Genomic DNA, 26106 nt, shown 5'->3' on the forward strand with positions numbered 1-26106 from the left:
AAGGGATAAATATTTTTCCCCAGCCAGTGAGCTATCCTTGGCTGGAAAGGAACATTCTCTTACTGCTGACATGGTGGGGTCTCACGTGGGAGCACGTTCCATGCCAGGCATGTGGCGAGCCGGTACTGCCTGGGACTTGGCGCTGAGGAGACTGAGGGCTGAGGGCAGCACTGCTTCCTGAAGAACGATGGTGGGACACGGCTGCCCCATGTAGGTACCCCACACACAGGAGAAAGAACTAGGCTTTTACTCGTTCAGCAGAGAGGACAGCAGCTCTAAGCTCTTTACCTGCCTCATAAATTCAGGATAAGGGAGCAGAGGGTTGCCATGAAAATCTTTGTCTTGATACCCTTGAGCCACTTAAATTGAGATGAACAATTTAAGCTCAATTTAAGCCTGTGTGGAGTGTCCACACAATTTACTCACGTTGCCCTGATGCCATGGTTGGAGTAGAGACACCCACCTACATTAGTCCTTCCTCTCTGGTTGAGCAGATGCAGGAGCTGGAGCAGAGGCTGCTGGAGGCAGAGCAGAGAGCAGAGAATGCGGAGACCCAGGTAACCGGGGCAGGGGATTGGTGGGACTGTGCAGCAGAATGGCCGTTGGCCTTTCCTGATCCTTTTCATGGACACACACAGACATACTCATCACCCTGACAAGCTCCTTATGGGGACAAGGAAAACCAGCAGTCATGTGATAGTTCTGAACAAATTAAGGTTCATGGAGCTCTCTTTGGGCATGAAGGAGTCTTTGGGTAAGGGTTAGTGCATGAGTGGGTGGCTGGATTAGTCCACACAGGCCACGTTATGCTGAGGTAACAGGTCTGACATCTTAGCAGCTTCTCACATTTATTTCTTAGTCATGGTATCTCTCCATTGTTAGCTGGGGATTCTGCCTCCCATAGGGATTTGGGGGTTGAGGCTGCTGGAGCTCTCTCCAGCTTCCACCTGGACCCTCTGAAACATGCAGCCTCCTTGGTTGCCATGGCAGGAAGAGAACTCTTAAATACTTCAGCCTAAAAATGCTGAGTCACTCCATTCAGACCCACTGGCGGGAGTGAATTCCATGGCCATCTGACTATAAGAGGTCTGGGAAATATTGAAAGCACAGGGCCATTCAGTGAACAGCAAATATCTCTGCCACAGTGAGATTTAAGCAGTTTCTCTCTGGGCTGTTTGTCCTGCCCAGCTTGTCCCTGTTGGGGTCCCCAGAGTTAGATGGCCTGATACCCAGCCATTTCTTTTTTGTCAATTCCTTAGTTTGCCCAGATGAGGCTTAATAAATGGTTATTGACTTAATTGGCCCCAACTGCTCTGGGTGAGGGCTCTGCCTGTGAATCATGGGCTGGGGTGTCAGGAAGTATCCCAGGGCATGTGAGCAGCTATTTCACACACACATCCCAACCCTGTGTGATGATGGTACTTTTAAGGTGGGTGTGATGGAGGAAAAGGTGAAACTGTCCAATCTGAAGAATGTGGACTCAGCCGGCAGCCTGCACCGGAAGTACCAGGAATTGCTGAAAGCCATGCAGAGCAAAGATGAGCTTATCAGCCAGCTGGAGGCACAGCTGGAGAAGCAGGTAAGTGCTGACTGCAGAGCGGCACCAATGCCCTCTGCAGCATCCATTGCCATTGGCCACACCTTCATGAACAGACCCCCTCTGCTTGAGCCCTCCGTTGGTGGGGAGCTCACTCCCTCCTGAGACTGTTCTTTCGCATGGAGATTTAACTATTAGAAGGTACATTGGGAGCCAGGCAGGGGATGGATATAGTGGGGAAAGAACCTTGGAGGCAAATTGATCTGGGTTTGGATCCCCTCGCTAGCACCTGCTGCTCTCTGTGGGCAAATAAGTCATTGATTCACATTTTACACATCTGTAAGGTGGGGGTTATAATACACCATAGAGCTGTCCAGAGAGTGAACTCAGGTATCAGACATGAAGTTGGTGTTTGGTAAGGAGAGCCTGTCTTTCTCCACCCTGGCCTTGACATGACACCTGTGGTTATCAGAGCAGCTCACAGCTGGGCAGTCAGCATTGGTCACCTGGTTGGCCAAAGTTTCTCACTGAACTTGAGCAGGCAGAGGCCAAAGTTGCTGCCTCCTCTGAGGCAGGCAAGGCCTCTTGTCTTGAGCACATGGGTGCCCAGGAGAGGCCACTGCCCAGCATTCTAGCCACAGTTAGCCCCTTTGCTCCAGAAAGGGTATCTGAGAAACATCAGTCCACCAATTCCCTGTATCTAGCCACCTCCCCTTTACAGTTCAGTTAACTTCATCCGATGCTGTGCCTTCCTTCTGTCCTTGGCCTTACCTACTGGTTATCCCCTGGTGCCAGAGTGCCATTATTTCCAGCAAACACCCTTACAGTGTGACCAGATGACTTTTAATTTTCCACATGAGTATTCTTCCATGAAGGTCCCAGCTAGTCCCAGAAGTATTTTCCCACCATCACAGGCAAATTTGTAATCATTCATCAGCATTCACTGAACATACCCATTGTGCGATGTGCCTTTGTATGTTCTGGGGCACCCCAGCATGTGTTCCTGAAAAATCATGGAAAAATACAATGTGGACACATGCAATCTTTAGCCAGTCATTCATTGACTTTAAAGATACCTTACCTCCTTTTTTGAGTGGTTCACAGAAGTGGCATCATCTGGGGATTAGTGGGCAAAATGATTCCTGCTGAAGCTTAGATCAGAAAAAAATCATTTTACAATAATAAAAGGTCAGAATAGAAAGAATGCTGTTCTACAAGTCCGTAGACCTGGGTTTAGTTCTGGCTGTGCTGCCCAAACTGACAAAGGCAAGTCACTTCACCCTCTGGGCCTCAGTTGCTGCAGCCCTATAAAGAGGGTATCAAACTAGGTCAGGGGTTGGCAGACTAGCCCTTTAAAGGGCCAGATAGTAAGTACTCTCTGGTCTCTGTTGCAACTCTTCAGCTCTACTGTTGTATCACGAAAGTAGACAATTCGTAAATGAATAGGCACAGCTGTGTTCCAGTACGGTATTTATAAAAATAGGCAGGGCAGGGGGAGTGGACCAGGTGGAGGCCTGGACTGTGGCCAGTTTGCAAACCTCTTAAACTGGATAACCTTAAGGTCCTTCCAGTGTTCATTGTGAATGTTTCTTGTGTATCAAAGGACAGCATTCCATTTTCATTTTGATTTTTTATGCAAGCCCTAACACTTAGGTTATTAACCAGTTTAGAGTTTTTTTGTTTTTGTTGCTTAAATAATATTGCAACTAATGATTCCTAAGCTGTGGGTTTGTTAAGTCAGCAGTGTATACATTTAAAACTTAACAGGGCGCCTGGGTGGTTCAGTCAGTTAAACGTCTGATTTCAGCTTAGGTCATGATGTCGCAGTTCATGAGTTCAAGCCCTGCATCGAGCTCTGTGCTGATAGCTTGGAGCCTGGAGCTTGCTTTGGATTCTGTGTCTCCCTTTTTCTCTGCTCCTCCTCTACTCATGCTCTGTCTCTCTCTCTCTCTCTCTCTCTCTCTCTCTCTCAAAAATAAATAAACATTAAAAAAAATTTTAACTTGACAGATACTATCAAATTGCTGCCCCAGAAGACCTTGCCAATTTGTATAAGAAGGATTGTTTTCCAACATCCTTGACAATATAGGATATATCAGACTTTTAAATTGTGCTAGTCTGATAGAGGAAAATGTTGTCTTTTATGTGCATTTTTAAAATTATAATTGAGGTTGAACAGCCTTTCATGGTTTTCTTTCCCTTTATTTCTCTTTCTGTTGACTTCCTGTTAATATTCTTTTTGCGTGTATTTATTTGTTTGTTCATTTCAAGTTAGCCCTCTGTATGTAAGTCATTTGTGTTGTAAATCATCCCTCAATTGGTCTTTTGATTTTGTTTAAGGAAACTTTTTTTTTTGTCATGTAGTAATTTACAGTGATAGTATAGACTTTATTAGTCTTTTTCTTCATGTTTTTTGGGGTATGTATCATGCCTAGGAAGCCTTTTCACACTTTAAGAATATTTTTAGGGGCGCCTGGGTGGCTCAGTCAGTTAAGCATCCAACTTTGGCTCAGGTCATGATCTCGCAGTTCGTGAGTTCGAGCCCTGCATCGGGCTCCGCGCTGACAGTGCGGAGCCTGCTTGGGATTCTCTCTCTCCCTCTCTCTCTGCCCCTTATCCACTTGCACTCTCGCCCTCTCTCTTTCTCTCTCAAAATGAATAAACTTTAAAAAAAAAAAAAAAAAAGAGGGATGCCTGGGTGGCTCAGTCGGTTGAGCGTCCGACTTCAGCTCAGGTCACGATCTCGCGGTCTGTGAGTTCGAGCCCCGCGTCAGGCTCTGGGCTGATGGCTCAGAGCCTGGAGCCTGCTTCCGATTCTGTGTCTCCCTCTCTCTCTGCCCCTCCCCCGTTCATGCTCTGTCTCTCTCTGTCTCAAAAATAAATAAATGTTAAAAAAAAGAGTATTTTTAAAATTCGTAAATGGATTTATTGTTTTTCCATCAGATCACCCCCCTCTAATTGCTTGATATTCCTTCTTGGGGCTTCCCACCTCCAGTTGTTCACTAAATCGGTGGCTGCTATGACTAATGAAAGGCCCTCTGTTTCTTGCAGAAGCAAATGAGAGCTGAAGAAGCAAAAGTTGTCCAAGAAAAAGCTGCAAAGATCAAAGAATGGGTGACCCTGAAGTTAGCAGAGGTTAGTTGAAAACTCATCTCGGGAAGCCTGGAATGCACATGCAACGCGAGTGGGGTCCCTCCATCCCAGCATTTTTCTGCCTCCTGTTTGTGGGGCCTTGACTGACCTCCGTTGTGTTAACCATGTCTCCTCCATTTAGCTTAAACCCTGAGACTTGGCATTTTCACCTTTCCCTTCCTCCTGTGGTGCTTGGGCTTCCCTAGAGCTCGTGATTAGCTTTGTGTTTGGGGAGGAGTGAGTCTCACTTCTGAGGTGTCATGCCATTTTCTTCCTGAAAGCACACACACCCTTACGTCTACCCTCCCCACTTCCTCCTCTGTCCTTTCCATTCTTTTCAAGTGGTTTTTGTGGTGGTGGTAAAATATACATAAAATTTACCATTTTCACCATTTTTAGTGTACAATTTAGTGGCAATAAGTACATTCACAATGCTGTGCAACCATTACCACTGTCTATTTCCAAAACTCTCATTACTCCTAAATAGCACCTGTGTATCCATTAGACCCTAGGTCCTCTATTCTCTCATCCCCCAGTCCCTGACCACCCCAGTGCCTTTTTTTTTTTAATTTTTTTTAATGTTTGTTTATTTTTGAGAGAGAGAGAGATAGAGCATGAGCAGGGGAAGGGCAGAGAGACAGAGAGAGAGAGAGAGAGAATCTGAAGCAGGGTCCAGGCTCTGAGCTGTCAGCACAGAGCCCGACACAGGGCTCAAACTCATGAACTGTGAGATCATGACCTGAGCCGAAGTCAGATGCCCAACCAACTGAACCATCCAGGTGCCCCCTGATAGTCCCAGTCCTGCTTTTTCCACCTCTAGCCGTTCATTTCTGTAGTTCATCACTTGCTGCAGCTTAATTTAGGAAAACTTGGGGCTGGAAGCTACAGTGATACTCGCAACAGAAAATAAAAAGCAAAACAAAAGGGAAGGGATTTGAAGTTTGGAAGAGGACAAACATCAACTTTTCTTCCTCTGTCCTGACACAAGTGATTCATACGTGCAGGAGGTATTGGCTCTTTTTGCCTCCCGTGTCCTGCTGTGGATGCACATCTCAGGTCACCTGCTAGACTACAAGTGCTTGGGAACAGAACTGATACCTGGTTTGCCTCCATGTTTGCTAAAAGGTGCTCCAAAAAGTGGGTTGGGTTTTATTCAGAAGAACATGTAGCAGCCATGAGATGGGTCTCATAGATAATAAGTTTAGTAAAAGAAGCCAGACCCGGGGGTGCCGGGTGGCTCAGTCGGTTAAGTGTCCAACTTTGGCTCAGGTCGTTATCTCACGGTTTGTGAATTCGAGCCCCGCGTCGGGCTCCGTGCTGACTGCTCGGAGCCTGGAGCCTGCTTCAGATTCTGTGTCTCCCTCTCTCTCTGGCCCTCCCCCGCTCACACTCTGTCTCTCTCTCTCTCTTTCAAAAATAAAATAAATATTTAAAAAAAATTTAAAAAAGCCAGACCCAGAAGCACATACTGTGTAATTCCATTTAGACAAAAATGGGCGCCACTAAGCCAATGTGTGGAGGGTGCATACTTCAATGATGAAACCCGGAAAGCAAGGAAGTGAGTCTCATATACCTAGAAGAGTGGTTGCCTTTGTAGGAAGGGAGAAACACATGGCCAGGAAGGGGCAATTTGTTGTTGACAGTGCTGGCAGATTCCTGTTTCTTGACCTGTGTGGTGATCACATGAGTAGTCACTTCACAGTCATTTGTTAAGCTGTTCATTGATGTGATATGTAGTTTTCTGTGTATTACATTTCACATTTTTTTTTTTAAAGAGGTTAAAATATCTAGAAAAGGTGCAGGGGCTGCCAAATAGACTTCTGTCTCAACCCAAACTGGTTAGCACAGAGGAAGGGGGTAGGTCAGGGCTCCCTGGGAGGGTCAGCCCTGGATTACTGGGGCACCAAGTGTTCTTTTTTCAAAGATTTGATCTTAAAAAAGGATTTTTAATCTTATTTTGAATTCTATGCCTGAACCTGTAGGTTGAGTATTCTAAATCTTTATTTTTCTTTCTGGGCAGCTTGAGATGGAGAATCAGCACCTGAGGAGCAGTAATCAGCAGTTGGTAGAGCAGGTGGAAGCCCTTCAAGATGCTCTAGAAGGTCAGTAGGCCGGGCTTTGTGTGTGTATGTGAGTGTGTGTATGTGAGTGTGTGCATGTGCGCACGTGTGTGTGTTAGGGCGTGGGCCGAACCCGAGGGAGCTCTCAATATGCCTGTTTTTCACCCCAACCACAGCTCTTCAGATGGCACCTTCGGGAAAGCTGTTGGTGGCCCCCCAGGAAACCCCAGAGCAGGATTCTGGCTCTTCAGGGCCAGGGACCCAGCCAACAGGGCAGGACCGTGGTCCTCAGGCCCAGGGTGCCCTGAAGGCAGCTATGCCTGCACCTTCTACAGGTGCTCTGCAGAGCAAGGACTGTGTTCCTAAAGCAGGAATTTCTTTGGAGGATTCGAGTTCCATCATGGTCCATCCTGGAGAAATATCAGAGGCCAAGACCCTTCCACCTCGTCTGGGAAGAGAGGGCTCTCCCCGCCGGCTGTGTGTGAAGTCTCGCACCCACAGACATGGTTCAGCTTCCTGGGGTGAGGGCCTGGTCATTGCTCAGGGTGGGACACTCCCTGGGACAAAGAACTCTGCCAGGGAAGGTGGTCCGGGCTGCAGCCTGACTCTCCCGAAGGTGCGGGCCCCCAGCAACCCCCGGGACAGCATCCAGCTGGTCAAGCGGCACCACAGCCAGCCCCAGGTGGGCCCTGGGCCCTTCAACCACGTGGTGAGCATTGAGGTTGGGACCCTCTCAGCCCTCCACCCCTCCAGCCTTCCTGAGGTGGAGGCCCGAGCTGAGCTCCGGGAGGAACCAGAAAACATGGAGATGGAGGAGCAACCCCCAGCCGGGAAGAAGGAGGAAAGAAAGAGCCCGAAGGCCCCCAGAGCTGAGCCGGAGGAAGTGGATTTGGGCAACAAACCTCCCACGCCCCCTCTGCACCGGTTTCCATCCTGGGTAAGAGGCACAACCTGGGAGCTGGGCAGAGCGGCAGAGCTGCTCATGAAGCACAGCCTCATGCCTTCACGCCAAGTGTGAGATGAGGCTCTCATCCTCACGGCCAACCGGCAGGGGGTGGGGCCAGGAGTGACTGGATGGTGGCTGGCTGTCATTTAGGAGCCTGTGCCACGCACCAAACCGGGCGCTTTGTGCACATTTTCTCATTTAATCTCCGCGACCCTTTGAGGTGGTGCAGTGCCGTGGTGAAGAGCACAGGTGCCAGAATCAAACCACTAGGGTGGAAGTGCTAACCGCGTCACCTGAGCTAGTTACTAAACCTGTGCGCCTCGGTTTCCCTATCTGTCACGGGGGGATAATAGTACTTCCCTTACCAGGCTGTGGTGAGGGTTGAATGTGCTAGCAGTTGCCTGCGGTGGTGGTTCACAGTAAGTGTTGGCCGTGATTGTTATTTCCGAGCCTTAGCTTCCTTACTTGTAACACTGGATAAGAGAAGGTGATGTCTGGGGGCATTGCCTCAGAATCGATGATCCGGCGTGGGGAACACCGAGGAGACAAGACCAGCCGTGCATTAATCTTTACAGAGCTGGGTGATGGCTACCTGAGGTCATTCTTTATTCTCTTCATTCCACTTTTGTGTCTGTTTGGCATTTTCCACAATAAACAGTTAAAATAAAAATGGGGGGCGGTGGGTGGACATGAATGAGGTTGTATAGGGAGTGTGGAGGATGAGATGAGATACTGGGTGTGGAGTGTGTAGCTCAGGGCCCAGCACGTGTGCAGGACCCTGTGTGAGGAGTCAGGTGCTGTTCCTCTTACAGATGGGAAACTGCTGTCCCCACAGACTTAGTTACTTGCCCAAGGTCATATAGCAGTCAGTGAGGAGCCAGGCTTTGAATGTGGGCCCCGCTGCCTCCAGAGCCCAGCTCTCACCTTCCAGCTGTACTGCCTCTTAGGGGACATCACAGTGCAGATGTCAGCTTCTTACTCATGCTTGGACCCCTGGATGCGTGTGAGGCAGGTGGTAGGAGACGTCTGAGTGTCAGGCTCCTGGCAGCACAGGGAGCAGGGTACGGGGGTGGCGGTTGGGTACTTCAGGGCGATAGCACCTTACACCACTGTTCGGAGAAACGCCTTTTCAGCAGCATCTTCCGGGGTCTCCTTTTGAAATGCTGGTGGTCCGGGGAGCCTCAGCACCCCAGGCATATGGGTCACATCCTTAGCAGTGCTTGCTGGCCAGCACTGATCACTGCAAGGGGGCCTGATGGCTGCAGACACAGCCATGCCTGGGAGTGGGGCCTCTGGAGAGGGCTAGGACAGTCTTCAGGCCATATGCTGCTGACCTGTCCCTGAAGCTCCAGGATCATGGGAACATCACACAAGGCACCTCCCCAAGAGGAAGGGTGAGGTAGAGGGGAGAAGAAGGAGTGGGCAGAGAAGGAGCAAAGGGGTGGGCAGGGTAACAGTGGAGAGGATGTTGGAAAGGAGGGCAGGGCCAGGCCAGGCTGGACCACCGCAGACCGTCCCTCCTCTTTTTCATTATTGTCTGGTAACTACAAATGCGCTAGAATCCAAAAGCAGAGGCAGGCAGTGAGGGAGCGTTCCGGCAAGGGATGCGACAAGAGGGCTTAGCAGGTGTTACCAGAAAAACATGCTGCTCACTTTTGCCATTTTTGCCAAAATATAGCCGTCCACCGTGATGGCTCAGAGCAGTTCTTGTGTTCTGCCTGTACAGGTTAAGAGGGTGTTGGGGGGAGGAGGAGAGCGACACAAGAGGAAAAGGGAGTGAATATAAGATGCTCTGGACAACATTTTCCCCATGTGAACATCAGGGAAGCTCTGGGGATGAAGGTTTGAAGGGGTATCAGGTGTTCCCACAGGCCCTCCCTGCTCTCAGCTGGGTCCTGGGGACCCAGCAGTTGGCCATACCAGCCTACAGAGGAGCTGTCTCCTGTTCACAGCCCTCATTGTAACTTGCTCCCAAGAAACACAAGATAGGTGCCTACCCTCTCTTCTCAGGTGGGACCACCTGGGCAGTGACCATCTGAGAGGAAATCAAGACTAGAAATTGGAAATTGAGAGGGCATTTCTCAGGGGAAGGAGGCAAATATACTGATTCACCAATTCAAGCGTGCAGAGCCATTTTTCTGTTGATTCTCAAAACAACCTTGTGAGTTAGGCAGTCAGTCGATAACTTTTGTGAAACACTCCCAAGTCTGTTTTACCCAAATCCCTCAAGCTTTGCTTACATTCTGTCTGTGAAGTTAAAGGAATTCCGTGACCAGGACTGGCAGGACCAGTCTCTTCCTGGGATCCCCTTCCTCACCACCCTGTCTCTTACTTCCCATCCCTCTGCTCAGCTCAGGGGAGGTCCCACCCAGCCCTCTCTCCCTCACGTGCCCCAGAGCTGCTGCTCCTCTCTGGGGGACATCCCACTAGCACCTCATGGCCCTTCCAGCCCCAGTCCCCAGCCCCGCTGCCTCCCTGAGCCAGCCAGGCCCACCTTCCCTAGTCCTTGTGACTTTCCTGTCACCTGAGAAGGTCTTTGTTTCTCTTTGCCTTGAGTGGAGAAAAGAGATCTGGAAAAGCACAGGCAGAGCCTCTGGGTTGTTTGATCAAAACCGTTAGGAAAGCTCCCTAGGCCTGTGGGCCTCTTTCAGACCCAGGAACGCCAAGGGGTAAAGGAGAACTTGAGGGTGAGGGTTCTCGTTGATGTGTCTTCTACAGCGGGATTCAGGGTCCAGGTGAGCTTAGACAAGCTTTGCAGGTTGGGCCTAACCATGAATGTAACGTTGTTAGTGTTGGAAAAAATTGTGTCCTAGCTTCCAAACAACTGGCTTACAAAAGGGCATGCCTTTGCCATGGGGCTCTGACTTCCTCATTATCAACACTCCAGCTTCCAGGGGTGAGAGCCAGAGACCCAAGACCTCTAAAATGGGTAAGATGCAGAGAAACAGGTCACTGACTCTCTCCTCTTGAACTTCTTGTGTGGAGACAAGAGAAGAACTGAGTGTCTGTTGGACGCTGATTATATTCCAGGTGTTAGATGTTTCCATTAATGATTTTATTTGATTTTTGTAACAGCCTGACAGGTGAGTATTATCTCCACTTCAGAGCTGAGGAAAAGGAAGCTCAACTATAACTTGCCTAGGATTACCCCAGCTGTAATTGGCCAAACGTGGATGTGGACCTAGGTCCACAGCCATCCTTTTACCTCCACACCCAGGAGGTGCTGGGCTGGGCACAGAGCTGGACTCTGACCCTCTGGGGTCTTCCATTCCAGGAGAGCCGGATCTACGCGGTGGCTATGGCTGGCATGCGGCTCTCAGACGCATCTCCCAGAACTATTGCCACCTGTTGCGGTGAGTCCCAAGTGAGCCCCAAATGGTAGACAGGGTGGGCATGCAGGGAGAAGACTCTGAGTAACACTCTGAGGGCCACCTGGTGCTCCATCCAGGCACCCCGTTCCCTCCCCCAACAGGTGAGGTTCAGTGAAATCACAGCCAGGGCTAAGGGAAAGGAAGCTGTGCAGACAGGAGTTGCTCATTACATGCCGAGTGGGCATGGCCTTGAACACCAATTACAGAGCTGGAGGAGACGTTAGAGGCGGGGTCCTCCAACCCAGCCTCCCACCTGCACTGGCTTCCCCTCTGTAGCTCCCAGGACTGGGAGGGGGCGGGACATCTCCCCCGTGCCTTGATTTAGATGAGCCCCCTGAAGGAACCGCATCCCCCCCCTCTGGCTCCTGAGTCACTAGCCAGCCACTGAATCCCCACAGTGATGTGAGGGCTCCGTAGTCTCATGGTTGGTAACTCACCTTCACACGAGTGGGACTGAAGAAATTCTCAACCCCCATGCTGAGGATTGCCACCCTGCCTGTCGCCTGGAGTGCTCTTTCAAAGAACTCTCTCCATGGATCTCCTCCTCAGTCTGCCCAGGTCTCTGCTACCGCAGGCTCCTGAGTGAGTTATGGCATCTGAGTTAAACTCATCCTTCTTTTCCACCCCCTCCAGCTTCAAGCCCTCCTGCCCTTGCGTCCCCTGGGCCTTTCTCTGGCCTTGTCTACAAGAATGTCACCGTGCCTGTCTACACAGCCCTGAAGGGGGTAAGAAGCTGCTATCCGAGGAGGGGGTGTGCCATCCGGGAGGCCCCATTCATTCAGTGGGGCTCTAGGGTCAGGCTTCTGCACACACGTGACTCTGGGCAGGGAGCTCAGCACCCATATATATGTAATTTTATTATTATTTATTAGATCTTAATTATAAAACTTGTATGTTTACAAAAACTTGATCCATATGATCATGGGCAAAGTGGAAGGTTAAAGTGAGGCCTATGCCTGCTCCACCTCTCCTACCCATCTTTTCACACGTCTGTCCCGGGAGGACTTCTTCCAGAACTTCTCGTATGTGTTCAAACATATATTCCTATGTGTACATTCATAACATCTCTATATATTTTTCTTTGAGTATAGTTGGCACACAATATTACATTAATTTCATATCTATTTTTTTTAACAAAAATCAGGTTTAACTGCAACATAATGTTTTCATACACATTTTTGTCTCCTTTTGTTATTGGTTTTTGAGATCAATATAGTAATACTTTGTAAAACTTTTTATAGAAGAATCAGAAAGCTGAGTCACCTGGGTGGCTCAGTTGGTTAAGCTTTCCACTTCGGCTCAGGTCATGATCTCATGGTTTGTGGGTTCAAGCCCCACATCGGGCTCTGTGCTAATAGCCTGGAGTCTGCTTCAGATTCTGTGTCTCCCTCTCTTTCTTCCCTCTTCCACTTGTGCTCTGTCTCTCTCAAAGATGAACATTAAAAAAAAAGAGAGAGAGAAAGCCAAAAGTGAAATCTTCTTTCACATTGCTTCTCCCTAATTCTTCACTCCAGAGGCAGCTATCATTAATGTTTATTCTGTGAGGCCTTCTGATGCATCTGCAAATATCTTCTGTGTCTGTGTCTCTGTCACACGCATGCTTGCACGCAGCGGGGATCATATTACACACGTCCTACCCTTTGCTTGTTCACACTCCCATCTTCCTGCTATACCTCTATGCACAGCTCTGCTTCCTCTTTTAGGGCTATCTGGTACCCCTTGGTGTAGATGCCCCATAGCCACCTTAACCTGTCCTCCACTGATTGACAGTTTAGGTCTTCTGTTTTTCTCTAAAATCAGTGTTGCAATGAACATCAATGTGCAGATATATCTCCGTGCACTTACATATAATGTGTATGTACTTCCATAGGACAGAATTTTAGAGGTGAAATTTATGGGCAAATGATACGCATATTTTAAATTTTGGCAGGTTGTACCAAATTACCTTCTGAGAGGTTCTATCACACTACGGAATATCTTTTCCCCCACACTTTCACCAACATTGAAATGGTCTTTTTAAATGTTTGCCCACTGAGATGGCCTCTTGTTTCCTTATCCCCACACGTTTTTAAAGCTCCTGTCTCACACTTGGCCCATGGAGTGGCATTCTGGACCCCTAGTGGTGGGAGCAAGGGTCACACTGCCAGGTGTTCAGCCTAGATGGGGCAGCTCCTTTGGGGACCACAGAGGCTGGTGTGGGGGCGCCGAAGGCCCAGGGGAAGCATGGAGGTGAGGAGAGTAAGGTCAGAGCTGTGCTGGCCACACCCTGGGCACATGGAGCCAGAGTACAAGTGCCCATGGGAAGGGGCTTGTTTTGCAAGGGGAGCTGCAGTGGGGGAGGGGCCTGTCTTGCAGAGAGCCACGCAGATCAGCACTGTACCCTTTGTGGACGAGTCCTCTGGGTCTGACGATGACTGCAGCTCTCAGGCGAGTTTCCGAACTTCGGTCCCCTGCTCTGAGTCCAGGAAGACCAGTGGACTGGGCAGCCCTCGGGCCATCAAGAGAGGTACAGAGTGGGGAGCAGGAAGGTGCGGGGTATAGCAAGCAGACCCTGACCTCCTCCCCTGGGTGGGCGTATCCGGGAGTCCCTGCTTGATCTCTGCCCATGACCCTGAACTCCAGACTCAAAGGTCCTGGGTCGGTGAGGAAGGCTCTGCAGCTCCCGGACTGTGGAAGCTGGGAGAGGTTTGGGATCCAGGCCTTGACAACTCCTTCTTCAGCAGGCGTCTCCATGTCCTCACTGAGCTCTGAGGGAGACTACGCCATCCCCCCAGATGCCTGCTCGCTGGACAGTGACTACTCAGAGCCTGAGCACAAACTACAGCGCACCTCGTCCTACTCCACCGAGGGGCTGGGCCTGGGCGGGGTAAGCTGGGAGTGTGGCTGAGTCCGGGCAGGGTGGGAGCAGATCCCTGTGAGATGAAGGCTCCCAGGGGAATGGTGAGGGCTGGGGCAGAGGGCTGCAACAGATGTGAGGCCCCGAGGAGTGGGCCGGGCAGGGGGGGTGTGCAGCTATGAAATCAAGTACACACAGACCCTGTGAGGAAGGAGAAGGAGCCTGGTGAGCTCCTTAGCAAACCAGGGCTGGCCAGTGGGAAAGCACACTGTGGCTCACTGAGTTACTTCGTTTTAACCCCATGCTGGCCCTGGAACGCTGAGAGCTGAGTTCTTACAGTGTGCCAGGCACCATGCTCAGTGCTCTTCGTGCCTGGTCTCGTGTGTCCTCACCATCCTCTCAGAGCTGTTAACCCCATTTTACAGATAAGAAGACTGAGGCCCAGAGCTGTGCCACAGACCCACATCACTCACTCCCCAGCGCTTGTCCCACACCACCATGCCACTGTGTCTTCATCTCCCCTCTGCCCCAGCCTGGCTGATGTGCCCCTTGTTCCCCAAACCTCGCTCTCCCTTCCTGCTGCCTGCAATAGCCTTTTCCTCCTCTTAGCTTGTCTTTGAAGGAAAGCTGACTTTTCCTTCCGGGGCCAGTCCAGATTTGGCTCTTCCCAAAGCCCTTCCTGGCCATTCTCTCCCTCATGCAGCCCCTGGTCTGCCACCTTCTCACAGTCAGGTGTTGTCTTCCCCAGCCAGCAGGACCCTTCCACAGCGGGACCACCTTTGCTTTAGGCTAGTTCTGTTTGAACCCTTAGCAGGGCATGGTACCCTGAAAATATATATAGTAGGTACTCAAGAATTGGTTTTTAATTGATGACAAAGCAGTGACTCAACTGGGCCATTTTGTCCTGTATGACATCTACAAACCCCAAGTGATTCCCTTTTTCTGTCTCCCCCTCTTCCCCCTATACCCTCCCACCCCCATAGGAGTCCCTGGAGAAGTCGGGCTACTTGCTAAAAATGGGGAGCCGGGTGAAGACATGGAAGAGGCGCTGGTTTGTCCTGAGACAGGGACAGATTATGTACTACAAGTCCCCGGTGAGACCCTCCTTCCCCAGAACGGTAGTCAAAAGGACCCCACCCCAAACTCAGAACTGTGATGGGCTGGAAGAGGGGTGGTATGGCCCACAGCCAGAGGGCTAGGTCTGGCAGGTGGGGAGAGGCGACCTGGCTGGGCACCCAAGGCTTTGAGCCTTACATGGGGCCATGAGGCTGGTTACTGGTTCTTGGAGTCAAATCAGGCACGGAACAAAGGCAGTTCTAGATGAGTTGGCTGGGTGATTCCTTCTTACTTCAGAAACTGATTTCTTCTAATGCCTGGTCCTGTAAAAGAAATTGTTCGCAGGCTGCCCTCACATCATCTGGGTTGTCCTAACAGAATGCATTACCTCCTCCACCTCCTTCCTGTACAGTTTGGAATTAGGAAGCCTTGGATGTTGGGCTCCAGTTTGACAGGACATCCCTGGGACACCAACAGTAATGTTTTCAGGAAGGCAAAAGGACGGTGTCTCTTATGCAACTCCAGCTGATTGTCCGTGACTGTCTGAACACCATGTTGAGGATACTGGGCCTGTATCACTCAATGAGTAGTATGCTGTGACTGATTAGTAAGGTGTGCAGGCACACTGGGAAGGGTAATGGGGATATATTTGCCACTTATTTCCACACTTGGTTTAAAGGCTGTGATAGAATTTAAAGGTTCTATAGCTCTGTAATAACCTGGTGGCTTCTGACCCAGTTTTAAAGGCTCAATCTATGCTTTTTGAGGCCTGGGTTAGGATCCATGTCTCTAATCATTGCTCCATTTAGCTAGAACTGGGATCCAGAACAAGTTACCCATCATACCACAGCCCAGGAAAGCTTAGGAATCCTTTCCCCTCTGCCTGTGGCCTGGAGTAAGATCTGAAAGGAGAATGATGTGCTCTGAGAAGACTCATACCATTTTCCTCCCCATTCCTGTCTTACAGAGTGATGTCATCCGGAAACCTCAAGGTCAAGTGGAACTGAATTCCCGTTGCCAAATTGTTCGAGGGGAGGGTGCACAGACATTCCAGGTGGGCGTTGCTAGCAGCTAGGATTTTAGACACAAGAGGTGCTAAGTTTGGCTATGACTATGATAGAGACAAAGATGAGGCAAAATGAGCATGTGTGAAAGACATCACATCCACATTTGGATGTGATCCTAATTTGTGAGTACTGGGAAGGAAGAAGAGACAGAGTGAAGGTAAGAGAGACGGGGAGAAAACAATAAGGAAAAGAAGGGAGGGAGTCCCAAGGTGGGAAGAAGGAAGGCCCAGTGGTTTCAGGGATTTGTGCCACCCCGGAGCCAGGTCCCTGGCGTTCCATCCTCCTGTCTCCCTGCCGCTGGCCCCCACTCTGCCCTCCACAGCTTATCTCTGAGAAGAAAACCTATTACCTGACGGCTGACTCACCCAGCCTGCTGGAGGAGTGGATCCGAGTACTGCAGAGCCTGCTGAAGGTCCAGGCCGTTGGGCCTCTGGCCCTGCCGCAGGGTGGCATCAAGCCTACCGTGAAGGGCTGGCTGACTAAGGTATGGGAGGAGCTGGTGGGGTGGAACGTGGGCCCCGACAGCCAGGGGGCCAGGAGCCTGGGTCTTGCCCTCCTTACAGCTCCTGTCTGCAGGAGTTTGCTCACAGGGATCAGCTGGTTGGCCTCACAAAGTGTCGGTGAATGAAAACAGAGACCAGAGTTGTTAGCACAACAGTTATCATCAAGACAGGAGGGAAAGGAATGTCTTGTACCTATTTCAAGGTTATTAGGAGTTGCTGCCCACCGCTGCCTGCATCTACCGTGCCTCAGTATGAATGGTGGGAGGGAGTGATGTAGGCGAGGTAGGTGTGGCCCTTCAAAGACAGAACATCCCAGACCTGCCCTAAAGGTGTTTGAGGTAGGGCTTTTCTGGCTGTGAGAAGCAGAGTTCCTGTTAACCCCAAGAAAATGGAAGTTAACAAGGAAGCACATTAACTAGATGAGAACGCCATCAGGAAGCAAAGCCCCTCGTATGAGCAAGCTCAGCAGTCTTGGCTCTGTCTCTGCGTCTGCTTCCCCTTTCATTCTGTGCTCCTGTCACTCTCCTCTGTCTGTTGTGCACTTGCTGTTCCCTAGTGATTTATGTTTTCCCAGGGGTGTTAGCATCCCATGCCTGCCCTGGGTGGCCTTGCCCTCCCTCTCAACATCCATAGAGCTGACTAGCAAGTTCTTCCTGTGTCCGTATGCTTGGAACAGGACATCTGATTGGCCTGGTTAATCTTTTAACGGCATGTAGTGCAAGGGTGAGTGGGGTGTTACAGGGTACCCGCCACGGACCTGTGCTGTGAAAGGGCTGGTTCTGTTATTAGGGCGTCTGGGTGGCATCTCCACTAAGGACCTGAGTTGACCAGGGGTTTTGAGATCTGCCTCCCTGTGGCTTCTCTTTGCCAGTCCTGGATTTACTTCTGGGATTACCTGGTTCTCACAATGCTGTCTTAATTTCTGTCTTCTAGGTAAAACATGGCCACTCCAAGCTGGTCTGGTGTGCTCTTGTTGGGAGAACCTTCTACTACTATCGGAGCCATGAGGACAAGGTACTCCCTGGCTTCCTGATAGCACCCACTCTCTGCTTTCTCCAGACCACATTCCTAATGCAAGGCCCCAGTTTTTCCCTCTATCCCATCTAATTCCACCACAAGCACGAAGCCAGCTGGTTGGATCCCTCTAGACTGAATGGCCCACAAATTCCACCTGTGGGGTCTATCTGTGCTTCACCAGGCAAGCCTCAGCCAGGGAGCTGTAGTTAACTCCCTCATCCGTGACCAGGCCACATCTATGATGCCCAGCCCAGCAGGGACTTTGGGTTCAGAAAGAAGACACTCCCCCATTCCCTGCTGGCTCTCCCATTCATGGAAGGCTCATGTTCGCAGCGACCCCTGGGCCATCTGCCTGTGCGGGATGCACGCATAGAGGAAGTAGATCGATCCTGTGACTCAGACGAAGACTATGAGGCTGGCGGAACCAGGCAGTTGCTTTCCTCCCACTGCACCCTGGTGATTCACCCCCGAGAGCACAGCCCTACCTACCTCCTCATTGGCACCAAGCATGAAAAGGTAAGGGAGGGGGCTGGGCCTCCATGGCCAAGCTTGGTCCTGTGATTCTTGTCTTCCCCTTTTCCTTTCTCAACCTCCCCAAATTCAAGTTTCTTTCCTTCTGGACATTTTGGCAACTAGTATTCATTCCCTGGTTGCACTATTCCTCATACTGAATTCACTCTCAGTGACCAGCATCTCTCCACTGGGGCCGTGAGATAGCACCTCACGCGTAGAAACTTGGGTTCATGTTCACCTGATCCCAGGTCTTCCCTCTTAGAGACTGTTGGCCTTGACTTGTGTCAGCCAAACTAGCCTAACTTTACCCTGAGTTTGACCCTTTCAAGGAAGCTTCTCTGGAGCTCTTGCCTCCATTCTTCCCACTCCAGTCTCATCAGATGGCTTTCCATCCCCTTCCAGGACACGTGGCTTTACCACCTCACGGTGGCTGCAGGTGGCAGCAGTGCCCGGGTTGGCACTGCCTATGAGCAGCTCATTGGGAAACTGATGGATGGGGAGGGAGACCCAGGTAAGGCAACGGTGGCCGTCACTGCTTGGGTTGGAGGGTGGCGGCTGGGTAACGGTTGGTCAGAAACCCAAAGAAAGCATTTCTGTTAGCATTTATAGCAGCGTTTCTGAAGCTGTTGTAAAACTACCTAAGCCACAAAAGGGCATTCCCATCCACGCTCCAGAGCCCCTGTTTCTGGTGAGATTCTGAGGTGACCACTCTCTATCTGGGGGAGTTTATTTGGGAAGCAGACTTTCCAGTGGGTCAGTGTTTTACATTGTTCACTGCAGCTTTGCTGGCCGGGCAGAGAGTTGAGGAAGGAAGGAAGCTGGTTAAAAGTTTGTTAATCAATGAATGAAGCCTAAACTGGGATTAGACTAACCTAAGCCTGGGGTGTCACAGGGTCTTTATTTTGCCACTGATTCTCAGGACCCTGAGGAACTAATGGCACATGCCGCACAGCCCTTCACTGCTCCTTGTGTGTTCCCCGCTGACAGGCACTGTCCATCCATACCTGACACTGCAGGGAGGGGCCTCTCCCGCACACACATGCTTGCACGCAGATACCCACGGCCCCACACACTCACCCCCACTGCAGCCCCCCGAAGAAGGCAGTAGCCACCTTCCTGTAAGCCATGCTTGTGAGCGTGCTAGATGCAGTGTACAACTGCATACCCCCCACTCTGCGGATAAATCCAGTGCGGTCCGTGTGTTCCAGTTAACCCTTGTTTTCTTCACAAATCAGAGTGGGAGTGGAGGTGAGAGGCAAGTTCCCTCACCCCTGGTGCTGTGCTTTGGGCAGATTCCCCTCTCTGGAGGCACCCCATGCTGTGTTACAGCAAAGACGGGCTATACACCTCCCTCACCACCCTGCCCTCCGAGGCCCTGCAGACGGAGGCTCTCAAGCTCTTCAAGGTAAAGCGGGAATGGAACCCAGGTGCACCAACAGGTGGCGCCCTCGCCACGTACCCAGACTCTCCCAGAGCAATTTGCCCACCTTGGTGGTGCTCAGGTAGAAGAGACCCATGTGGTTAGGGGGAGCTCACAGAAAGATCTGAATGGAAGGGAAAGAGTCCCACAGCTCCCCCCCCACCGCCCCGCTGTCCCCCGCCCCGCTGTCCCCCCCCCCCCCCCACAGTCAGTTATGGTGGGGAGGCATTCCCGGCTTCCTTGGGAAGTGCCGGTGAAACTCCCCCTGGAGGAACTCCCTTTCTCTTCTAGTGAACAGCAGGAAAGGCCAGGTTTATGTTGCTTCTGGACCTCAGAGATTCTGACCTATTTTACAGTGTTCTTTGTGTCCATCTGAATGTTCTCTTTAAAAAGAAAAAAAAAGAATGTCTTGCTTATGTAACAGACACATTTGAAGAAGGATAGATTCTATCCCAGAGTAGCCTTCTCAGTAGGCAGACATGCTCTCAAGCGGTGACAGTGCTCCCTCTTAGAAAGGGCTTCCTACAGTGAACTGGAGCTTGCCTGGAGCCCTTGGGGGGGACGGCCCAATCTGCCCACTGGCACCGCGGATGCTAGTCAAGGGGCTGTTGGTCTGCCCGGGCCCACCACCATTTTCGTCCCAGTCCTGCCAGCTTTTCATCAACGTGCCTGTGGAAGCGGCCTCCGTAGACTATCACGTGTCCCTGGCCCAGACGGCACTACAGGTCTGCCTGGTTCACCCCGAGCTGCAGAGCGAGATCTACTGCCAACTGATGAAGCAGACCAGCTGCCGCCCACCTCAGAAGTACTCCCTCATGCAGGTGGGCATCCTGGGGCAAAACAGCTGACGGTGGCCATTGGCAGGGACTGCCCAGGAGCCGGGAAGGGGGAAGGAGGGAATGGAGCAGGTACCCTCTAGGCCTGGTGGCCAATGGGCAGCCTCAGTGCTCCAAGCTGCCTCAGTACACCTGCCTTCTCTGTGCCCCTTCTGGATGTCTGTGCATAGTCAGATTGGGTGACTGCCGTTCTGGACAAAGCCTGACCAGGATGGGCCATCCTGCCGTCCACAGAAGGTGGGGGGCCCTGGTTTGGAGAGCACTGAAGCCTTGGTAGCTCAGGACTGTGAGGGCGGGCATTGCCGCAGACCCAGCACTCACCCCATGCTGCCTGTTCCCTGGCAGTGCTGGCAGCTCCTGGCTCTGTGTGCCCCACTTTTCCTGCCTCAGCACCACTTCCTCTGGTACATCAAACAGCAGCTCCAGCGCCATGCAGATCCCACGTGAGTGAGGGTCCTTTCCTATGCCACTCTAGCACTGCTGACGGTGGCATGGCGAAGAGGGACGGGGGGACCAAGATGGGTCAAATCACCCTGCTCCTATGGTTTGCACAGGGGTCATGGAGACACGGAGACCTCAGTGCTGTGTGCACAGATGGGCATGTGGAGGCCTGGGCCGCTCTGCACACCAGTCTGTGTATGTGTGTTTTGTGGATGTGCTCACGTGAAGTTCCGGTGTCCCCAAGTCATCCCCACATTTTCATGGTCTGTTGCCATGTTTTTCTGGCTTCCAGAGGAAATATCTCTGCCAGCAATTTGCAGCACATAGGCCCTGAATGACAAATTAACACCCCAGACCAGAGTGTCACGTTTTTCACAGCCTGCCCAGCTGCGGATTCGGTCTTGGCTAGGTCAGGGTAGGCAGCCAAGGTGTCAAGATGGCAGGGGTGAATGAATTCCCTGGCATTCTCTTCTTTCTTCCCTGTCTTTTTAGAAATGAAACTGGCCAGTATGCCACCTACTGCCAGCGGGCAGTGGAGCGGACTCTACAGGTGGGGGAGCGGGAGGCCAGGCCGTCACGCATGGAAGTGGTGTCCATCCTGCTGCGCAACCCCTTCCACCACTCCTTGCCCTTCAGCATCCCCGTGCACTTCGCCAATGGGACTTACCAGGTGAGGAGGCCGCGCGGGATCCCTCTCCTGGGTCTTCTCATATCACTGGCCCAGAGAATATCTTTGGGCCAGGTGGGTGTTAAACCTCCTTAGGCTTGGCAGACTCTTAATAATAGACAAACCAGCAGGATGGGCCTGGGGTGTGGAGGTGGGGGTGGGACCGTTACTGCCTGTGTAGAGGGAGAAAGGAGCTTGAACTCCAAAAGTGCTCTGCTGTTTGGCACCTGGGAAGTAGATCTTTAGAAACCACTGCACGAACGGGGAAGCCGAGACATTGACCAAGAAAGGCGCAGGACAAAAGACCTCCAAAAGAGCAGCAGTCAAGGAGCAGCAGAGCTTCTGTCTGCCTCCAGCTTATAGCGGGCCGCTTGTCTCTGAAGCACTCACCCTCTGTGTGTGACTATGGAAACCAGCTTCCTTTAGCTTTTGCATTTGCCCTTGCTCCTCTCAGCCAAGCCTTTCCACCTCCCAGATACACGCGTCCACTAGCCAGAATGAGTTCCTCTCGGGAAATTTCCTCTGGGACTAACACCTCTCTCGTGCAGGTGGTTGGTTTTGACGGCTCCTCCACAGTTGATGAGTTCCTCCAGCGTCTGAACCAAGAGACGGGCATGAGGAAGTCCTCCCACTCTGGCTTTGCCCTCTTCACAGATGACCCTTCTGGCAGGGACCTGGAACACTGCCTGCAGGGGAGCATCAAGGTGATGGTCTCCCCGTAAGCCAAATGAGCCCCTCCTGGGAGACCTCCAGGCTTCCGGGTTTTGGTGATGGGGAGAGAGCCCCCTGGCTGGTGCCTTACTGTCCCCCAGCCTGTTGGGTTTGGAGTCCAAGGTGCTCCCCCAAGCCAGCATTTTTGTGGCATCCTAAAACATACCCGTACAGGCAGAGAGAAGTTGTGTGTGTCCTTGTCTCCACACCGCTCCCGCCCTTGAAGGGCTGTGCAGTGTCCCGGGGAAAAGCTGCTTCTCAGCGTGGTATAGGAAGGACAGGGAGGCACTTGTCAGCAGCAGCTCCAACCGGGGCTGCTGCCAGTCACACAATCCACACACGGAGGTGGGTAGCTGTACACCTAGGTCCACCGGATGTGGTGCTATTCCCTGGCCCCTCAATCTTTCCATCTGCCAGGGCCTGCACTTACTGGTTCAAGCAAATTGTAAGCAGGTAGATCTATATGGTACCTCTACAAGTAAAGGACCCTTGAATGGGATTTCAGACCTATCTTGTCTGGGATTAGCAGACAAGATGTGAAGTGTTTGTGGGAACGTATTGTAGCATTGATGAGTAGGAGTGTTTTGGTTCTGTGTCTGCTCTTTTTATGGCAACAGGACAAAGGCTTCTATAGTCTTTTATTTACCATTGCCTGGAAGAACTATGCCACATATCTTGTTTATAAATGTCAGGGGGTCTGTTTGGCTTTGCTACACGGTAGGCCTCTGGGTATACTTCAAGAGAATAGCAGTCGGTGGAATGGAAACAGAGCTGGTAATATGAGGCCATGGTTTTTGACTGACGCCTGCCTGGCCTCTGGGAAAGCCCCCTCAGGTGTTAAGGCCAGTGGGGGCAGCCTTCCATGCTTTGCTGCTCACACCATGCCCAGGGCCCTACCTCTGTCTGTGAGGTTGTTATAGACCTCTCTGGTCCCAGGCACATGAGGCCTGCAAGTCAGCCTCCTAATGGAGGACAGTCACTCGATGCTGCCCTGCTGCCCTGCTGCCCTGCCTGGGTCCTGCCCCAGATTGGTCCTTGTTCTCTTCATCAGGGGCTTTTCTGACTTTCCTCTCTTGCCTCTTTTAAGATCTGTGATGCCATCTCCAAGTGGGAACAGGCCCTGAAGGAGCTGCACTCTGGAAAGGCTGAGGGTGGCACACGTGTGGTGAAGCTGATGTACAAGAACAGGTCCTGAACACCGCCTGAGGGTGGGGCGGAGACTGAGGGCTGCCACTGGGGCGCCACTTGCCACTCCCCCAGCTGGATGGCCTGTGCCGGACAGGCAGTGGATCCACAGATAGAACACTGTGTAGTGGTCATTAGTTGGGGCCCCAACTAATGAGGCCAACTAATGAGGCTCTGCTGATCCTCTTGGAGAACCTGGACAGCTCAGGCTCTCAGTCTCTGTACCGCACGTATGTACACACACGTGCGCATGCGCGCATACTCCTGCCAAGGAAACAGACCAACCTTGTGGGATGGCTGCATGTGTTACATTAGGAGAGTGAAACTTTGTATGAGCACTATTTAAGGCTAAAGGATAAATAGCTCCTATAACAATTCCAGGAAATACAGAAGTAGATACCAGGATTTTTTTTTTTATCCATCTGAATAAGAAAATCCCATCCCAGGTATGTCTCTAGGCAAATAATTTCCATTAGTCTCTTGGAATCTTTAACTCATCCAGTTCCCTAATAGGCTCTGGTTCCAGGGAGCAGATCCCCTCCCCTGATCCAGTAGCGTGGTGGTGTATTCAGGTGTAACATGTGCCACTGTTGCTGAGATCTAATGGCCCTGTATCTGCCCTGTGTCATGTTTAGTTAAGTTTTTCTGGAGGCAATAGAAAATAGGCTCACAGATGGTATAAAGAGAGTAGTTTCTTTCTTTGGAAATCAAGATAAACAGAGGCCAAGACAACCTCATCCATTCAGGATCCCAACTGAGTCTTGGCTTCTTCTGTCTTCCCTGTAGGCTGTACTTTCGGAGTCAAGTCAAAGGGGAGACGGAGCGGGAGCGGCTGCTGCTTGCCTCCCAGACTAGCGGGGAGATAGTGGCAGGGAGGTTTCCTGTCAACAAGGAGCTGGCTCTCGAGATGGCTGCCCTGATGGCCCAGGTAAGGCAGTTCAGGAATTGGCAGGATCAGGGCACCGTGTCTGAACTCACACGTGGAACGTACCACACACCCTAAAACAGGAGACTGCAGACCCTGTGGTGCCTGAGGGGAGGGTGGCCTCGCTGTCCCTGGCTGTGGAGGGAAGCTGACTCCTTACCCAGCAGAGCCCTTCACTGCAGATACAGGTTACGGACAGAACTCTGGACATGGAATCCAAAGATTTGCCTTTGAGTGCCTCCCGCCTTCCCACTGTGAGATTTTGGCCAGGTCACTGCAGTGGTCTGTGCTTTAGTTTCCTTGTCTGTGTAAAGTAAACAAAAATGCGTCCTTGCATTTCCTTCAGTATGCTACTGAAATGATGTATATCACATAATGGATGTGGCAAAATTTGTACTTACAACTGTAAAGCATTGTAAGTAGAATTAGGAAGGGGAACACGCATTCAGACTTTGACCCGTCTCCTTATTACCTTGAGGAGGCTATCTGGCCAAAGGTATCTGGGATGCCCTCCTGGTTCCCATGAGAAAGGGTCTGAATCTACATGGTGGAGAGGAAGGAGCAATTATAACAGTTGATCTTTATAATAATAAGCATTTACCCAATACTCTATAGAGGGTCCTCTGCTGAACAGTTTATATGTATTATCCCTGTTAGTTCTTAATTCCACTTAATAGATGAAGAAATTGAAGCCCAGAGAGTTTAAGCAGCTTGCTCAAAGTTACAAAGCTGGCAGATGGCAGAGCTGGGATTTGAGTGAGGTGTCTGATTCAAAGGCTTGGAACACTGCAATATTCTAGGAGCTGTAGCATCTTCAGTTCTGGATCTCATATTTTTGGATTAGAAGCCAGAATATCCATAGTTTTCCTTTGCCGCTAATTGTGTCTTTGGATAAGGCACTTAACTTCAGCTGCCAAAGGCAAGTTGATGTAAATAATCATCTAGGACCATAAGGTGGTTTCTCTAGTGTGTGTGAAACTTGAGACACAGGGTCTGTTCACAAGAAGTGTTTTCGCATCCGTTCACACCCCACCAATAAAGTAATGAAGTAATGGTTTATTTCACCTCTCCAGCAGCCCCAGCCCCATCCCCACCCCATCCACCTCTGGATTCTTGACTGCTCACTCCATGTGCTTCCAACACAGGTAGAATATGGAGACTTAGAGAGGCCCACCCCACCAGGCCCTGGGAGCACACCCCCTGCCAAGCTTCAGCATCACCTCCAACAAGTCCTAGACAGGTTCTACCCAAGGCGCTACAGACACGGGGCACCCCCTGAACAGCTGAGGTAGGCTGCAAGGTCTTGGAGGGGGTTGCTGTGGGGAGGCATGGACTGTGGAGCCGGGTTAGACCTCCAGTTGCAATGAAAACATGTTGGCACTTCACGGCCACCATCTCTTTCCATCCATCCAAACCAGGCACCTGGCAGATCTGCTGACCACAAAGTGGACCGCACTGCAAGGCTGCTCCCCTCCTGAGTGCATCCGCATCTACCTGACAGTGGCCCGGAAATGGCCTTTCTTTGGTGCTAAGCTTTTTGCTGCTCAGGTAAGTGTGGGTGGTGTCCAGGGAAAGGAGTGATTACCACACCCTCAGGAACATGCCCTGAATTTCTCAAGCTACTGCCCACATCTGGTCACGTTTGAGTCAGTCCAGGCTCCAGGGCCCACCTGCACACTAGCAACCACCAGAGGTCGCTGTTTCTCCACCCATTTCTGGCTTTCTCTCAGATTTCCAGGGTCCAGAGCAGAGTTGTGATCACTGCTTTTGGGCCAGGATTATGTCTGGGTGATGTTCATCTTTCCTTTTTGACTGCTTTATTTATTTATTTATTTATTTATTTGAGAATAAGAGCAGGGGAGGGACATAGAGAGACAGAGAGA

The 26106-nt window shown here is 51.1% G+C and overlaps 1 protein-coding gene across 4 annotated transcripts in view; it reads left to right on the forward strand.

The window, feature by feature from the left end:
- Positions 1–26106, forward strand: part of PLEKHH1 (pleckstrin homology, MyTH4 and FERM domain containing H1) — a 52967-nt gene that overhangs the window by 21628 nt on the left and 5233 nt on the right. Inside the window, exons 3-27 of one of the 4 annotated variants that reach the window (XM_042943572.1) lie at positions 495–557; positions 1430–1579; positions 4589–4672; positions 6690–6771; positions 6906–7250; positions 7467–7666; positions 10950–11028; positions 11680–11771; positions 13402–13552; positions 13767–13912; positions 14866–14976; positions 15906–15992; positions 16328–16489; positions 17442–17522; positions 17859–18041; positions 18441–18549; positions 19331–19443; positions 20103–20279; positions 20640–20737; positions 21228–21405; positions 21951–22106; positions 23201–23301; positions 24085–24226; positions 25369–25511; positions 25642–25771. In XM_042943572.1, coding sequence (XP_042799506.1) covers positions 495–557; positions 1430–1579; positions 4589–4672; positions 6690–6771; positions 6906–7250; positions 7467–7666; positions 10950–11028; positions 11680–11771; positions 13402–13552; positions 13767–13912; positions 14866–14976; positions 15906–15992; positions 16328–16489; positions 17442–17522; positions 17859–18041; positions 18441–18549; positions 19331–19443; positions 20103–20279; positions 20640–20737; positions 21228–21405; positions 21951–22106; positions 23201–23301; positions 24085–24226; positions 25369–25511; positions 25642–25771 — 3363 coding nt within the window. Of the gene's footprint in view, positions 1–494; positions 558–1429; positions 1580–4588; positions 4673–6689; positions 6772–6905; positions 7667–10949; positions 11029–11679; positions 11772–13401; positions 13553–13766; positions 13913–14865; positions 14977–15905; positions 15993–16327; positions 16490–17441; positions 17523–17858; positions 18042–18440; positions 18550–19330; positions 19444–20102; positions 20280–20639; positions 20738–21227; positions 21406–21950; positions 22107–23200; positions 23302–24084; positions 24227–25368; positions 25512–25641; positions 25772–26106 lie in introns of all 4 variants that reach the window. The other 3 variants (XM_042943569.1, XM_042943570.1, XM_042943571.1) reach the window with 3 other exon arrangements.

The sequence above is a fragment of the Panthera leo genome, chromosome B3 (genome assembly GCF_018350215.1).
Source record: "Panthera leo isolate Ple1 chromosome B3, P.leo_Ple1_pat1.1, whole genome shotgun sequence".
NCBI lineage: Eukaryota > Metazoa > Chordata > Mammalia > Carnivora > Felidae > Panthera > Panthera leo.